The 16889-nt window shown below is 39.2% G+C and overlaps 1 protein-coding gene across 7 annotated transcripts in view; it reads right to left on the bottom strand.

Moving 5' to 3' along the window:
- ARHGAP6 (Rho GTPase activating protein 6) overlaps window positions 1–16889 on the bottom strand; it is a 538479-nt gene that overhangs the window by 126129 nt on the left and 395461 nt on the right. For 5 of the 7 annotated variants that reach the window (XM_073013872.1, XM_073013876.1, XM_073013873.1 and 2 more), the window contains one exon: window positions 5667–5826. In XM_073013872.1, the coding sequence (XP_072869973.1) occupies window positions 5667–5826 (160 nt within the window). Of the gene's footprint in view, window positions 1–5666; window positions 5827–5921; window positions 6006–14335; window positions 14445–16889 lie in introns of those variants that run through there. The other 2 variants (XM_073013875.1, XM_073013878.1) reach the window with 2 other exon arrangements.

Genomic DNA, 16889 nt, shown 5'->3' with positions numbered 1-16889 from the left:
TGAAGTAACTCAGGAATGGAAAACCACACCTTTTTTTTTTTTTTTTTTTTTTGAGACGGAGTCTCGCTCAGTCCCCCAGGCTGGAGTGCAGTGGCTCGATCTTGGCTCACTGCAAGCTCCGCCTCCCAGGTTCACGCCATTCTCCTGCCTCAGCCTCCCAAGTAGCTGGGACTATAGGCGCCCGCCGCCACCGCCACGCCCGGCTAACTTTTTGCATTTTTAGTAGAGACGGGGTTTCACCGTGTTAGCCAGGATGGTCTCGATCTCCTGACCTCGTGATCCACCCGCCTCGTCTCCCAAAGTGCTGGGATTACAGGCGTGAGCCACCACGCCCGGCCGAAAACCACACATTTTATGTTCTCACTAGTAGGTGGGAGCTAAACTATGAGGATGCAAAGGCATAAGAATGACGCAATAGACTTCAGGGACTCAGGGGGAAAGGGTGGGAAGGGGGTGAGGGATAAAAAACTATAAATTGTGTTCAGTGTATACTGCTTGGGTGATGGATGCACCAAAATCTCACAAATCACCACTAAAGAACTTACTCATGTAACCAAATACCACCTTTTCCTAAAAAAAACCATGGAAATAATAAATACATAAATACAATTTAGATAAATGTTGCCAAATTGCCTTGCACCTTGTTGCAACAATTTATACCTCTACCAACTGTATGAGAGTGTTTGTTTCCCCATAAAGTGTATCATCCAACTTTTGGAGCCATGCCATTCTGAGAGAAAAAAAAATCTCCTTGGTTTTTAGCTTGATTTAATGAATGTGAGGGTGAGCATCTTTTCAAATCTATTTATACCACTTGTATTTTTCTGTGAGCCACCTGTAATTTGTCTATATTTTAGATTTTCTTTTTATATTAATTTGTAATTAAGTTTTATGTAGTAGAGAAGTAAGTCTTTAGTTTGTCAAATGTGCTATAAAGTTTATTTATTTGCTTATCTGTCAGAGATGATTCTGTTTTTTCAAATGTAGTAAAACTTGTTCCTCTCTCTCTGTTTTCTGGGTAGGCCTTCCCTAGTGTAAAAAAATATATATCCACCTGGTGCATCATTTATAGTTTCATTTTTTAATCTTCAAATCTTTCTTCCATATCAATTTATTATTTTCTTAATGATGATTGTCTCACTATCTCAAATACAATAATAACCTATCTTTTTCCCTTTACAAAAAATACCTTATTTATCATGTAATAAATTTTCATATATATTTTGGTTCATTTTTAATTTTTCAGTTTTGTGACACATTTGAATAAATGGACAGGGTTAATCTCCATTTTATCTCTTTATCAGATTTCCCCTGACTACCTTCACTTAATTATTTTACCAGATGTTTAGATTAATTTAGTAAAATTATCAAAAAGAAAAATTCTGTTGGTACTTTATTTTGTAATCACATTCAGCTTATAGATAATTAATGACATAATTGACATCTTTATATTATCGTATTTCTTCCTAATTTCCTTTGTTATCCAATTTAGGCTCTGTGTTGTGGGATTAGAACCATTCCCTTGGATACTGTATTAGCATCCTAGTGCTGTTATAACTAATGACCAGAGACTTAGTGTCTTAAACAACTCAAATTTATCATCGTATAGTTCTGGAGGCCAGAAGTCTGAAATGGGTCTTGCTGGGCTAAAATTAAGGTGTCAGCAGAGCTTTGTTCCTTTCTGGAGGCCCCTTGGGAAGAATTTGTCCCTTTGACTTTTCTAGCTTTTAGAGGCCATCTGCATTCCTTGGCTTATGGCCCCTTTCTCCATCTTTGAAGCTGGCAACATTGCATCTCTCTGACCATACTTCCATAGTCACATCTCTCCCTGATTACAGTTGGGAGAGTTTCTGCACTTTAAAGTACCCATGTGATTAGTTTGAGCCCGCCTAGACAATCCAGGATAATCTCCCTATCTCAAGGACATTAACTCATCACATTTGCAAAGTTTCTTTTGGCCTGTGAGGTGTCATCTTCACAAGTTCCAGGGATGAGGATGTGGCCATCTTTGGGGGTCCATTATTTTGCCTACTACAGATATATTCTCAACTGCCATGTCTCTCTTCACCTTCATTGAATTGAACTAGAAAAATCCTAACTCAAAAGAGGATATTTGGATTAACTAAGGCTGGGGAATTTTAGCTACCAGGATGTTTATTTTTCATTTAAAATTCCCAGTTACTAACCTCAGATGGACCTTTTGGCCTGTCCTGCAATCCTGTGACATTGCTGGCTCGTTAGCTGCCCTCTCTTCCACTCCTCTCCTCTTTCCTCAAACCTCCAGGACCTCTTCTCCATCCTCACTCCTAGTGGATTAAATTGCTTCCTATTTTGTTGGATGCTGAGAAGCAATCTGGAGTAAAATCCCACATGCACTCCCACCATCTTCTAACTCACTTGCATCAGTGTCCATATAACTAATGTCCATCTATCATTATAGTGTAAAAGAAGGCCAAACCCTCCACTTGTACTCTGGATCCCACCCCTGTGGTCCACTCTAGGAAATCACCCAGTAATTTCCCAACTTCCCCATCCTCATTTCTTTCCTATGGTAAATTCTGGCAGCTGATGATTATGTTATAATAGCATTCATTTGAACCCTGGAAGCACCAGACTCACAGGAGAGGGTTCTGCAAATAGATAACCACAAATAAATCCCTGTGATCATCCTAATGTGACAGAGAACAGAAATGTGAGCTTGACTATGTGTCCATTTTCATTGTATCATGATTTTCATTATATCCTATTAGGCTTGACATGATTTCTTTAGGCGTTAGGTCCTGGCTACAGTATTTATCTTCCTGTGAAAGTTATTCACACAGTGAATCTGATCCTCTTTAGAACCTCCATTAGAAGATTTGCATGGGGACCAAGTGGCCAAATTTAGACCAAAGCTACTGTCATAGAGCTTGCCACCAGCCACACATTCCAAGGATCTCAGTAAATATTTGATGTCTATATTCATATACCCAATTCAGTAGCTTCAGAAACCCTCAGGTGATGTCTGTTTCTTTCACCAGCCACACAATTTCCTTCTCATATATAAGTGAGAAAATTATTTGTAAATCATTAGTTCCTATTTTGATAGAAAATATGAAAATAACTGCTGTGGCCTAGGAATATCTTCAAACATTTCGATAGCACAAATCTTTCCCTGGATGTGCGGATAACCACACAGCCTCAGAAATAATCAATGGAGACAAAGCCTCTAGTAGACAACTTTTATAAAACTGTTTTTGGTAAAGGTTATTTGTTTAGTGGACTCTCTAAAAAGCAGGAACAAAGAGAAAAATCAACTGGATTTAAAAACAAAGCCACAGAGAACATCTGTTCCCTGATATCTTATCTGATGCGCATTCAATCCAAGTTTCAAAAAATTTTCAAAGTCATCATTCCCTTCACTACAAATTAAGTTTGCTAACAATATTGCCATTTTGTTTTTCCCTGAGGAATGAAAAGAATGTCTGTGCTCATTAAAGGGAGACAAAACTCTTGGCCCGGGCCCCGCATGGGTCACTTTGTGAGTTAAGTTGGAGGGAGAACAGGCCTCATCTCCACCCTACAACCAAACCAATACCAGGTAAGGCAGGAGGGCCTTTCTTAAGGAGAAGAGCGACATGGCCTGAGAGTCACTAGTATTCATTTTTCACAATTGCCTAAGTGATTTTCTTCTTATTTGAGCTGAGGGTCTCTATGTGTGAGATAAGCATGAAAAAATAAAACAGGGTGGGGATTTCCTCTTGGAAAGAACATGCTGTGGTTGTGGTAGTGAACGAAGTGTGACAAGAAAGCCAAAGGTGCAAGGCATATGCCAGTAAAATATGCATGTCTTGTCAGCCCATTGGCCTTGCCTATCTCTCTCTCCTGAACTCTGTCATGACCTCCAATGGAGTCTCAGGTTCCTGCTTCAAGAAAAAACATGGCCCTAAGACTCACTATCCAAAGAAAAACTCTGTCAGCATTTTTGTGCTACTCTTTCTGGTCAAAGAACTGAGCCTCCTACTGCAGAGGCAAGTTGCCCAAGTTCACATATGTGAGGAGTGACAGGATGAGTTCACAAGTCCTAGTCTTTATACCTCCAAGCCAGCATTCTTTCTGTTAGCCACAGCTGAGCCAAGAGAACTCCACCACTGGCACTGTGGGTGACAGAATGTGAACATATGTGTGTACAGCAAGGTAGGTCAACTTCAGCACATGGGGCCTGATAATTTTTGTTGCAGGGGGCTGTCCTATTTATTATAGGGTGTTGGGCAGCATCCTCAGGCTTTTCCCACTAGATGCTAGGAGCATCCATCCCCTAAGCTGCGACAACCAAAAATATATCCAGACATTGCCAGATGTCCCCAGGGCATGGGGGGCAAAATCAATCCTGCTGGAGAACCACATATTTGTGTGTATATGTGTATACGTATATATGCACATATGTTGTGTGTGTGTATATACATATATATGAACTATTTATGAATAAATGTTCATGAAGCATTCCCTCAACCTCCTCCAAAAGAAAACAAAGTATAAGAGAAGTTTTGCAGATACCAAAATCCTCTGTGGAAATATTCTAGCTTCTAGACGCTTCCTATCCCTCTTCTGCTGTCCTTTAAGTTTCGGGCACACTGCCCAATGTTGTTCTTCATGGCAGATTTACTCTATGTGTATAATATCATAGTTTTTCATTCTGTCTCAAAGTAGCTGTCTGCTACATACTAATACAAATTAAAAAGGGCCTTTATAGGCCAGGCACAGTGGCTCATGCCTGTAATCCCAACACAGCACTTTGGGAGGCTGAGGCAGGTGGATCACAAGGTCAAGGGATTGAGACTATCCTGGCCAACATGAGTGAAAGCCCATCTCTACTAAAATGACAAAAATTAGCTGGGCGTGGTGGTGTGCACCCCTGTAATTCCAGCTACTCGGGAGGCTGAGGTAGGAGAATCACTTGAACCCAGGAGGTGGAGGTTGCAGTGAGCCGAGGTCGTGCCACTGCACTCCAGCCTGGCAATAGAGTGAGACTCCATCCCAACCCCCCCCCAAAAAAAAGTGCCTTTATAGACAATAGTAAACATACAGAGACAAAGTTTTATGGATTCAAGGAATTCAAGTACATGTGTCTCATCTTTAGTGGAATCAGGATCTGTTTAAAAAACAAACATCAGCCAATCAGGTGTGCACTGGCTCCAGTGCAACACAGAACACACTAGCTGAAAAACTGGCTAAAAAGGAGTTAACTTCCGTAAAATCCCTGATTCCAAGTTGGCATAGGGTCAAATGACAAGTTTAACCGAGTGTTACGGCATTCTTTTCAAATGAGTTATTTTAAAACCAGACTGAGGTATTCACAGCTTTTCTTCTGACCCTTTAAGATGACCTTTCTGAAAATTATTTTTAATTGGTTGTTCTGAATCCATATAGACTGCTGATATACATACAGCTTTCCTTTGTAATGCTCCAAGTTGACCTTCCCTTTAAATAAACATATTAGCTGACATGCAAATTGTCCCTCTTGAACATGTCCTTCAAATGGACACTAATGCCAGCCAACAACCAAGAAGCTGTAGTTTCCTTCCTGTGTGAATATTAGGTGTGAGAAGAGTTCACAGCTCATGGCTTTGGCAGAGCCAATATTTGACTTGCAGTGTTCCCTGGCAGAAAGGCAGACGAGGCCTTACCTTTGGGAATGGTGATCTGACAGCTCAGGTCACAGTCCTGTTGCAACTGATAAAAAGCCACTTCCTGCAGCCGGGCCCTCTCCAGCTCTGAGAGACTCTGGATGGGGACTGACCTCAGCCGTACACTGCGGCCTGACATGCTGTTCCAGGTGAAATCACCCTGTAGGCCAAAGAAAAAAAAAAATCAAGAGTTAGAGAGTTCACCTACCTCTCACAAATCTCATCCTCTCTTAGTAATAAAGTCAAGCAAACCACCTTTGTGTTCCAAAATTGGGTCTCAATTCCCAAAGTCAAATCCTCTTTTATTTCACTGTGGATTTTCTCAGTTAATTGCAAATGTCGAAATCTCAAGTATCTGCTGGGTCACATGATCTCATCTTATTATGCATATAGGCCTAAGGAAAATATGTAGAAAGATACTGTGAGGGTCCTACTTCTTCCTTTTTATGGGAACACACGGGAACTTTTAACTTTTGTGAGATACTGTGCTGCTGCTAATTGCCATCATGCACATCAGATACAGGGGGATGAGTATGTATTGAGAGCCTGCCGTGTGCCAGTGGCTGCACCAAGGGCATTTTTAAAAATTGGCAAATAAAAATGGTGCATATTCATGGGGCACATGGTGATATTTCTATACATATGGTTATTAGATATGTATTTCTAATAATTAGTAACTAATCTCAAACATTTATTATTTATTTGGTTGCTAACATTCAATATCCTCCTTCTAGCTATTTGAGATTATGTATTGCTATTAACTATTGTCAAGGGCTTTTTAGTTAATCCCTCCAACAACCTTATGAAGTGGTTAACATTTTTTTACCTATCTCATATAAAATTTAATAATATAATCTAGTATAATATATGACAATATATTATAATAGATAGTAAAGTTTATACTTATGGTATAGTACATGAATAGTATAGTGACATATAGTATCTATACATATAGTAATATAATATAGATGATGAAACTGAGGCTTGAGGAGGTTAAGTAATTCTCCCCAAATCATAAAACTTACAAGATTTGGAATGAGGACTCAAGCTAAGAATGTAGGGCTTTAAACTCTATGCTAATATTGTAACCATTGAGGTTCTATTTATATACTCTCATGAGTTATTTTGAACACAATAAGCTTAGAGATATGATCAATAGGAAGATGTTTAGTATTTATAGAGACATTTGATGCTAAAATACTCCACATCAAAGAGTCAAAGATTCCCACAATCTTAAAAGTGTACTCATGTGTACACATGCACACCCTTGCAGCCTACTGAGGGTGAATGGCTCCACCCTCAGTGCAGACAGTGGGAAAGTTATGCCCAAAGAAAAAGTACTTTACAAACCTCTGAAGCCCAGTGTCTCCTTACTAAAGAAGACTTCCTGTGAATCTCATATATAAGTCATGCTGCAACAGATTTGAAGAGGCAGCTGCTGTTGCTCAATGATCAAGAAAAGAAAAGTTCTATTGGGGAAGGAGAGGTGCTGGCCCACGCAGGGACTCATTGCAATAAATGGAACACTTACAGAATCCCATAAGACTTCACCATCTTAAAGAAGTCACTCGCTTGGGCGCGGTGGCTCATGCCTGTAATCCCACCACTTTGGGAGGCCGAGGTGGGTGGATCACTTAAGGTCAGGAGTTTGAGACCAGCCTGGCCAACATGGCAAAACCCCGTCTCTACTAAAAATACAAAATTAACCAGGCATGGTGGTGCATGCCTGTAGTCCCAGCTACTTGGGAGGCCGAGGCAGGAGAATTGCTTCAACCTGGGAGGCAGAGGTTGCAGTGAGCCAAGACTGCACCACTGCATTCCAGCTTGGGCAACAAGAGCAAAACTCTGTCTTAAAAAAAAAAAAAAAGAAGTCACTCACCTTAAAGAAGGGAGACAGAAAGACTGGTCCCAGCAACAAAGTGCCATAGCACTTTGTTTCACACTGGTAGCAAATTCCTGCCTAGTGTATTCATTCCAAAAGTGAATGGCGCTATGTTAATTCTTTGATATTTTCCATTTATCTGGGATTTCATTCATTCATTTAATATATGAGTATATTATACTCTGGTAGGGGCAGCAAATGAACGGGGCGAGTAAAAGGAATGGTGTGTTAAATAATAACTGTTAGGGAGACGAAAAAGGCAAAGAAGGGGAAGTAGAAGAAAGGAATTTGCAGTTTTAGAGACAGCAGTCAGGAAAGACATCACTGAGAAGGTAAAATTTGAGCAAGTGCTAAAAGAAGTTATGGCTTTTAGTTTCTTTGCCTTGACATGTATGAATTACATCCAGTGGATAATGACGAAGACTAGCAGGAACCCAGGAGGAGCTCAGGGAGGGTGATGCAGGAGGGGATGTGGGGAGAGGAGTGAGTGAGCAAATCTAGTCAAAGTGAGGAGGCTGCAGTCACATGCAGTGAACAGAAGAAAATTCTTCTGGGGCTAGTGTATTTTGAATTTTTTCTTTCTTTTTTCTTTTTTTTTTTTCTTTTGGTATAACCAGTCTAAGAATAAATAGGACATGTAGATATTATGGCTGGGGACTCAGGCCTTGGGTGTAACCCTCACTCACCCTCGAAGCTTAGAGTACAAGGAACACTATTGGGGAATTTTTTTTATTATTATTTTCTCCCAGATAGAAAGTCCCCAGATGAGTTTATAAATTTTAGATACGAAGCTTAGGTACCTAAGGGAGTTGATTGCTATTTGAAGTGTCAAAGCAGAATTACATACCAATTCTTTAAAAGCGTTTAAAGATGTGACCTCCAATGGGCTTAATTATCTGTAGTAGGGGTTTGACAATCTTTTTCTGTAAAGACCACATAGAAAATATATCAGGCTTTGTGAGCCATGTGATCTCTGTTACAACTACTCAACTCTTGCTTGGTGGCATGAAAGCAGCCACATATAATAATTTATAAATCAGTGAGTGCGGCCATATTCCAATAAAACTTTATTTACAAAAACAACAGGCTGGTTTTGGCTGGCGGGCTAGAGTTTCCCAGCCTGTGAACTATAGCTTATGACTGAAATCAACTAATTCCTAGAAGGGACATTTTGTTCTTATTTACTAAGTCCTCCTGGTTAATTAATTCAAACAATATTTAATAAGCACAGATGAGATGCTAAGCTCTGTGGTAGGCTTGGGACTATTAAGATGACAACACAATCCTTGTCCTCAGAGTTAACCTTCAGGTAGGAAGAACACAAGCAATCCATAAAACACAGAGATTGTGATACTAGAAATAAGTACTAAATGCAATCAATGCCTAGGAGAGAAGGCTTTGTTATCTATCTGGAGGATCAAGGAAAGCTTTATAGAGAAGGTAGTGTTTCAACGGAGGCTTGAAAGTTGAGTAAGAGGGAGCAGGGTTCGCCCAGTAGCAATGCAACTTTAGCAGCAGGTGCCAAGGCAAATGAGTTTGAGAAAACAGGCTTGTTCAGGGAATTACAAGGCCGGAAGGAGGAAAATGGCAAGAGGTGAAGCCAAGCAGAAGTCAGGGCCAGATTCTGTAGGGCTGTCTCTGTTGGCAATGCAAACTAGATTAGATTTTCCTCCATAGGTGATGGGTAGTCATTCAGGAACTTTGAGCTAGAGAGGAACATGAGAAGATTTGAATTATAGGGAAGATGACTGGAAACAAGTTTCCTAAGGAATTAAAGGGGAGAGCAAGTCAAAGATGTGGGGATGAGAAAAGACTCTGTGCTAAGTAGGATGCTGATTCCAATTTGAACAGACACGGGAGACACTTAGAACCACATAGATGCTGGAGAATAAACTGGATGCAGTGAGGGGAAGAGAAGGAGTAATCTAGCATGACTCTTGAGTTTCTAGTTTCAGCAACTGGGCAGATAGTAACACTAATCACCAAGATGGGGAATGGCAGAGGGAATTAGGTTTGCAGGGGGAGAAGGAAGATCACCCAGTTTTGGACATGGTGAAAATGGTATTTTCTTTTGAAAAAATAGAATTAAAACATTACTAAGTCTGGCAAAACAGAACCTGGCCAATTTATATTTTTCTTGAGCCTTGATTTTCTTCTCTCAATTAAAACGTTTCCAACACAATCAAATAATATATGTTTTTTTTCAAACTGTTTACAAATGACTACACTTAGCATAATAAAAAGTGAAGTGCAATGCTTCAAGTTTACTTTAGTTCATTATATATTGCAGCCCATGGTTCTTAACTTCTTGGATTTTTAAACTTCTTTGGTATATTTGGAATTGTTAACCAAAAGAGAGATCTGAGGTTATTTTGTTATGGCAGACCCAGTTGACCAAGACAATCTCCGTATTTTTTGTTTCCTTATTTTTACTTTTTAAATTTCTGTGGGTTCATAGTAGGTTTATATATTTATAGGGTACATGATTTCAAATTTGTTTAGATTTTATAAATGTAGATGAAATTGAAATTCACCCAATGTCTCTGGATAGACTAAAGACCTTGGCAGTTGTAAAAATATCTTTCTATTCTAGGGTACTATGTGACAGCATTAATAAAGGGCAGCAATATGACAAAACGATATAGGATAATGGTCCTTGGTGGGGTAATGTTGCCCCCAGTGAGCATTTAGCAATGTCTGGAGACATTTTTGGTTGTTATAACTGGGGCAGCGTTTGATAGTGGCAGCTAGAAGACAGAGGCTAGGGATGCTGCTAAGCACCTTGTAATGCACAGGACTACTGCCCAAAATCAAGAACTATCTGGATCAAAATGTCTATAGTGCAGAGGTTGAGAAACCTTGGTTTAGCATAAATAAGTCTGCTGTTAAGCCCAAATTACATAGAATCTCCATAAAATGATGGTGCTGGGAAATATTAGCAATTATTTATATATTTTGTTTATCATAAAAATATGCACTATATATTCATATATATATCATGCATTACTATGTGTATTTTATATGTATTTTTCTACATATTGTACACATAAACAAAATCATAGGGCTTATTTTAAGCTAGTTTTAAGAAGCACAAATGCTACAAACCTAATTAAAAGAAGCAAACCAAAAAAAGTTTGAAAACAATAGAGTCTTGATTAACTGGAGAACAACCCACCAAAAATGTTAACTAAAGAGATTTCCTTCCCACCAGAAGTATATGTCTCTATGTTTAGAAAAAAAGGAGCAAAAGACAAACTAAAACCCAAGCAATACAATATCTATGCTTTATTCGGAAAGTCATTCTTTTGAGCTAAGTTGCATTTTTACAAACAGACTTGATTTTCCCATGAAATAAAATTGACTGAAATAATTTTGGTTTTGTTCTACACCACATTGTTTTCTTACATCCTTGGGGCTAGTCTCTAATTGCAGCATCTCTTTAATCTCATCCAACTGTAAACTCCCCAAGGCCAAACAAGGGGTGAGGCAGGGCTGTTCAAAATGTGGTTTGTGGACCCAAGGCATCAGAAACACCTGGGCAGATGATCATTGTTAAACATGTAGGCTCCTTCGGCTGTAAGGTAGATTTAGAGAATTAGAGTCACAAGGAATAGGTCCCAAGCACCTCCATTATAAAGCAGCATCCCCAGATGAGTCTTACTTTTTGCATAATAAAGGTTGAGTCTCACTGGTATGGTGGTGAAGACTTGGATTCAAATAGAAGGCAGCTCTTTGGTAAGATTCAGAAAATCTCTGATCATCGGTTTTCTCGTTAATAAGATGGAGAAAAGAACAAGACTTAACGCTCAGTTTGTAGCGATAATATCAGACAATACAAATGAATTTCTTGTGGAAGGCTTATAATCTCCCACAAGACCTGAATAAATGGAAATTTAAGTTATAATTAATATTAATCATCACCACTCTAAATTTGCATCCCCATCTGATGTGGTTAGGATGTTTGTCCCCTCCAAATCTCATGTTGAAATATAATCACTAATGTTGGAGGTGGGGCCTGGTGGGAGGTGTTTGGGTCATGAGGGTGGATCCCTCATGAATGTCTTGGTGCTGTCCTTGCAATAGTGAATTCTTGCTCCGAGTTCATGTGAGATATGGTTGTTTAAAAGAGCATGGCACTTCTTCCCTCTCTCTCTTGCTTCTGCTCTTACCATGTGACAGGCTGCCTCCCTGTTGCCTTCCATCCTGAGTAAAAGTTACCTGAGGCCATTACTAGAAGCTGAGCAGATGACACCACCATGCTTCCTGTACAGCCTGCAGAACTGTGAACCAATTAAACCTCTTTCCCTTTCTTTATAAATTACCCACTCTCAGGTATTTTTATGGTGATACAAGAAGGACCTAGCACAGCATCTTAACTTGGAAGTTTTAGAGACGCCAAAAACTCTTAAGAAATGTGTGCTGAATTACACAGCAAGTTTTACAAGGTGATAAGAGGTAGAGAAGGAGGTAGCGCAGGGTGAGGGGAATAGGAGTGCTGCATGAGCTACCAGGAAAGCCTTACAGAGAACATGATTTTTGCACCAACCCTTAAGGAGGTGAGGGAATGAGCCAGGCGGGTTTTAGAAGCCCAGTAGCCCAGGCAGAGACTGGTTGACATAGGTATAGCATAGCATGGTGGCTAAAAGCAAGGGGTGGCAAGCTGGGCTGCCTGAGTTTGAGTCCCAGTTTTGCCACTTACTAGCCAGCCATGTGGCTTTTTAGCAAGCTACTTACACTCCCCATGCCCCACTTTCCTCATCTATGAAACGGGGATGATGATAGGGATTTTGCTGATACAAGCTGACTAGCCCGGGAGCCAAGGACTGCCTACTTATTGTTTTCATAAATCAAGTTTTATTGCTTTATGAAAACCACAGCCACACTCATTCATTGTTATTGTCTATGGCAGCCTACAGGCCACAATTGCAGAGTTGAGTTGTTGCAACAGAGACTGCACAGTCCACGAAGCTGCCCTTCCGCAAAGGGCCATTAACCATCTGGCCCTTTATGGAAAAAGTTTGCTGACCCCCGGACTGGACTAAAAGTAAAGGCACATCTATGATTAGGATCTGCCTTTTGCCATCACCATTTTCCTCCTCTCCTAAGATTTTGTCTCTGAGAAACATCCCAGAGAGCCTGTAAAAAAAAAAAAAAAAAATCACACAACATAACAATGATTTAGCATATTTAAAAATATGCAAATGCTAGCATGAAATAGAAGTGGTTATCTGCAAATGACCTGTTCACCTGGGTTACTGATAAACTAAAGAAGTAGAAACGAACATTGTCAAACCCAGGGCTGGGATAACACCATCTAAAAAAACAAATGTCACATCTTGTTTCCAGTGGAAAGAACCTTTCCAATGGTTAGCATAGAGGGGACATACTGGAAATCCTCAAGGGCAAAAACATCAGAGCAAAAGGTCAGTTTCATTTCTGTGTAGTCCCAGTTGAATTGTGGACTTTTCTAATTGGCCATCAATTTAATTCTTAGTTCTAAGCTCTCTTGAGTCTTGGATGGGAGGAAGGTAAGACAGCCTGCACAAATCTCAGGGTTGCAGAAAGTGGAAACACTGGCATGAATTAGAAACTTCTCAATGACAGGGCCAGCAGCTAATGGTTCTACTTGTCTTTCTCTAATTAAATTTAGTTCACTGAAATTAGAATGACCTCCAGAGATAGCTTAGACCTTGAAGATGCTGCTCACATTTATAGATGGTCCACTCTCTGCTAGTTACTGTTCTAAGCCTTTCATTTATATTATCTCATTTAATTCTTACAACAACCTAAGGACTATGTTATCATCATTATTCCCATATTTCAGATGAAGAAACTGAGGCACAGAACTTAAGCAACTTGCCAAGAGCACCCACCAATTAAGTGGCAGAGTTAGGATTTGAAGCCAGGCTTTAGGTTCTGGAATTTAGACTCATAACCACTATATGTATTTCATAACATTTCATGATAAATCAATTCAAACCTCTAACTTTACAGATGAGCAAAGCAGCTGCAGTGGCATAATGGAATCTGGGACATCAGGGTCATGTTCCCCTCTTTCCACCACCAAGCCCTTTCATTATGAGACATACCCTTATAATAATGAAAGCCAGACAGTGTTTAAAAATTCGGAGGCTTAAAGTTTCCTCTTTTGTAAAAGACAGTACAAGCACATCAGATTTATTATTAGCCTTATATAATATCCAAACTGTTCCCCCAAACCCATATTTATCACAGCCACAGTAACTAAAATGTTGCACCCATATTCAAGAAGTTAAGAGGGAAAGAAAACCACCCTTTCAGACTTCAAAATAGCCTGTGCCAGAATCTTTTACAGAAATCAGCCCAATTATGCTGTTCTGTTAATCACAACACAATCCTTTCTGCTTGAGTTCGCTCATTTCAAGCTGCCACAACATCATTAATCTAAAAATAAGGTTCTCATAAATCTATATCAACACAGACAGTTTTTAGCTGTCACACATCTCAGACACTGATCAATCCAGTTTTCTTCCTAAATCACAAGATGGATGTGAAAGAATCACAAATTTTATTACAATTGTTTTCTGAGAAAGAAGTGTAAGTGTAGATATTTATATTGCTTACCCATAAATTATAATCAGCTGCGTCTTTGCTGTCCTCCCTAATCTAACTGAACTAAGCTTGGAGTAGGAAGTTGAGTCTGTTTTTTAAAAATTATTTTTTTGGTAAAAAATGCATCCTGAAATGGCAGATCATATCGAATGTCTGAGAAATGGCCTAGCTGGCATAGCTGTGACTCCCACGATACCTTTTGTTGCCAGAGACCTCCGCTACTGTGAATCTTGGGACCAAAAATATGCAGTCTTTTCATCGGATCATTGAGAAGTTCCTGTCCTTTCAGAACGAAGACAGGCTGTGTCCCTGAGTAAGTGCACAAATGAGTGAGTGCGTTTGTATGTGTGTGCATGCGTGCGTGCGTGTGTGTGTGTGTGTGAGAGAGAGAGAGAGAGAGAGAGTTGGGGAGGAGGAAAGAGGGGAGGGAAGGGACAAAAAGAATTAGAGAAATTGAAACTGGATTTCCTGTTTCTTATTTTAATAAGACCATTTTGAAGAAATATACTCGAGTTAGAAAAGGATTCCTCTAAAAAAATCCTCTTTTCCACAGGGATCTACAAATGGTAATTGAATTGTAACTGTGCAAACTGTCCTTATTAGGAATCAACCAAAGAATGCTGGAAGCCACTAGTGAAACCCCTGAGAGCAAGATAAAGCACATAGGATGCATTCTTTGTTTACGACAAATTCTCAGTTCTTAAATTATGTTTTAAAACTACTGACTCCATTTTTCTAACACTAGCCACACACATTAAAAAGAAAAAGTTTTCATTCTCTTTTACACCAAAGCATAACACATGCTCTGTATTTTATCCTCTTTGTGGGACAGCAGTCCTTGAGAAGTTATTCATTTCCTGAACCGAGGGTGTGGAGGTCAGAGTGAATATGCCCACATGACCATGTCTAAGAGGGTTCAGCTTAGGGTGGGGGTTAGGGGTGGCATCCATGAAGAGCACAGGGAAAAGGGAAGATTAATTCCAATCATGAATTACCTTGATCTCCATGTATTCCACATGGCACTGAACCAAATACAACTCGAAAAGACATATTTGTTTCCCAGTCAATAGGAAGTTATAGTTCTCTCATGGGTCTCAAGTGAATTCCAACAAAAGAATCATTGTGATTATAATTGACAAACCAGGAAATGATTTCATGGAAGATCTTACTGATTCAAAATTAAGGACTTGGTATGCTTTTACCAGGATTCTGTGAAGCTAATCATGTAAGCCACACATAGCCTCTGCTGCTGCTGCTGCTGCTGCTGCTGCGGAAGGAATTTTAAAGCAGTAAAATATTCCAGGTGGTTTTATTTACTAGAATGATTACACTTAAACAGAGATTCAGAGTAAAATCTACCTGTTACTGCACATACCTCCACCACCACTACCCCAAAAACTCTGAGGCTGAAAATACACATTATTCCAGTAGACAGTCAATATGGCTCATACTGGATACTCATCAATGGAAGTTACATCCTCATTTAAAGATATCTAATATCCTAATATATTATTTCACATGAAATTAATATATAATTCATTTTTAATTATTAGGCAAATGAGCCTTTAGTTTATGAATAGATGACAGCAACATGTAGTTCTGACTGAGCACTTACTAAGTGTCAGGCATTGTTTTAGGCAGTTTATGGGTACTGACTTATCTAACCCTCAAAATAATTTTTAGCAGTAGGTTACATTATTATCCTCATATTACAGATGAGGAAACAGAAGCTCAGAGGAGTTAAGTACCTTGCCCAAAGATTCACAGCTCATAAGTAATGCGGTTGTCATCCCAACCACTATGAGCTTACAAATTAACTGGAAGACAAAGCCACAGTTCAGAGTCAGTACTAATAGGAGCCATGTTATAAGTATCTAATAAGGGACAGTGATGAAATAAGAATAATTATCTAAGACTAGAGTGGTCTGTTAAATCAATTATTTGATGGAGACATACACTGTCAGGTCAATAAATGTTTCATAAGAAGGTGACTATTTAAGTGAATAATCTCAAATAATCTCGAGAGACAACATCTTGTGAAATTCCTAGTCTGTTTTAAGAGTGGAAGCAAGGTAGGCCTTGAGAGGAAATGCAGAAATAATGGAGAAGGTGTGTATATTTGTTATTCTTTGGAAAATGCATTCAAATCAGGAAAACAAAACATAAAGATAAGGAATCCTTTTAAAGATTTAAATAAAAACTCTTTAAGTAAAATCAATAAGAGACCAAATAGCCACCGAAAGAGCCTTGAAAATAAATACCAGGAAGCAATTAAAAGGTTCAATCTGTGGAAGAGTTTTGCTAATCACAAAAATAGCTGAGAGCACAATAGTCATTTTTTCCCATTTAACCCTCCATAGCTAAGCATACCAAGAAACAATTTACAGCCTCATAATCTATGCCATTAAGCATTAATTCTACCTTCTTCTTGGCTCTTATTCTGGATTATTTCTGTTTATATGACTGGTGATATTTTGCACATTTAAGGCAAAAATATCATAGAATCACTGTCAAACTTTTTGAGTGAACACATTTCTGATTATAGCACTCTTTTGCCTAAAACCCTTTGATGTATCCTCGTTAGCTCCAGGACAAAGTCCAAATTCCTTAGCCTGGTATTCATTGCTGTGTGCGTTTACTTAGATGGAATAAAATCAAATAGCCACTACATAATAGTGAATAATAACAGTAGAAGTTTACTGAGCATGTATTAGGTGCTAAGCACTTTATGTGTGCCATGCATTCACTGC

This window comes from Chlorocebus sabaeus, chromosome X (genome assembly GCF_047675955.1).
Source record: "Chlorocebus sabaeus isolate Y175 chromosome X, mChlSab1.0.hap1, whole genome shotgun sequence".
NCBI classification, from domain to species: domain Eukaryota; kingdom Metazoa; phylum Chordata; class Mammalia; order Primates; family Cercopithecidae; genus Chlorocebus; species Chlorocebus sabaeus.
The sequence above is the reverse complement of the archived record's forward strand: the minus strand, read 5'-3'. Positions and strand labels throughout refer to the sequence as shown.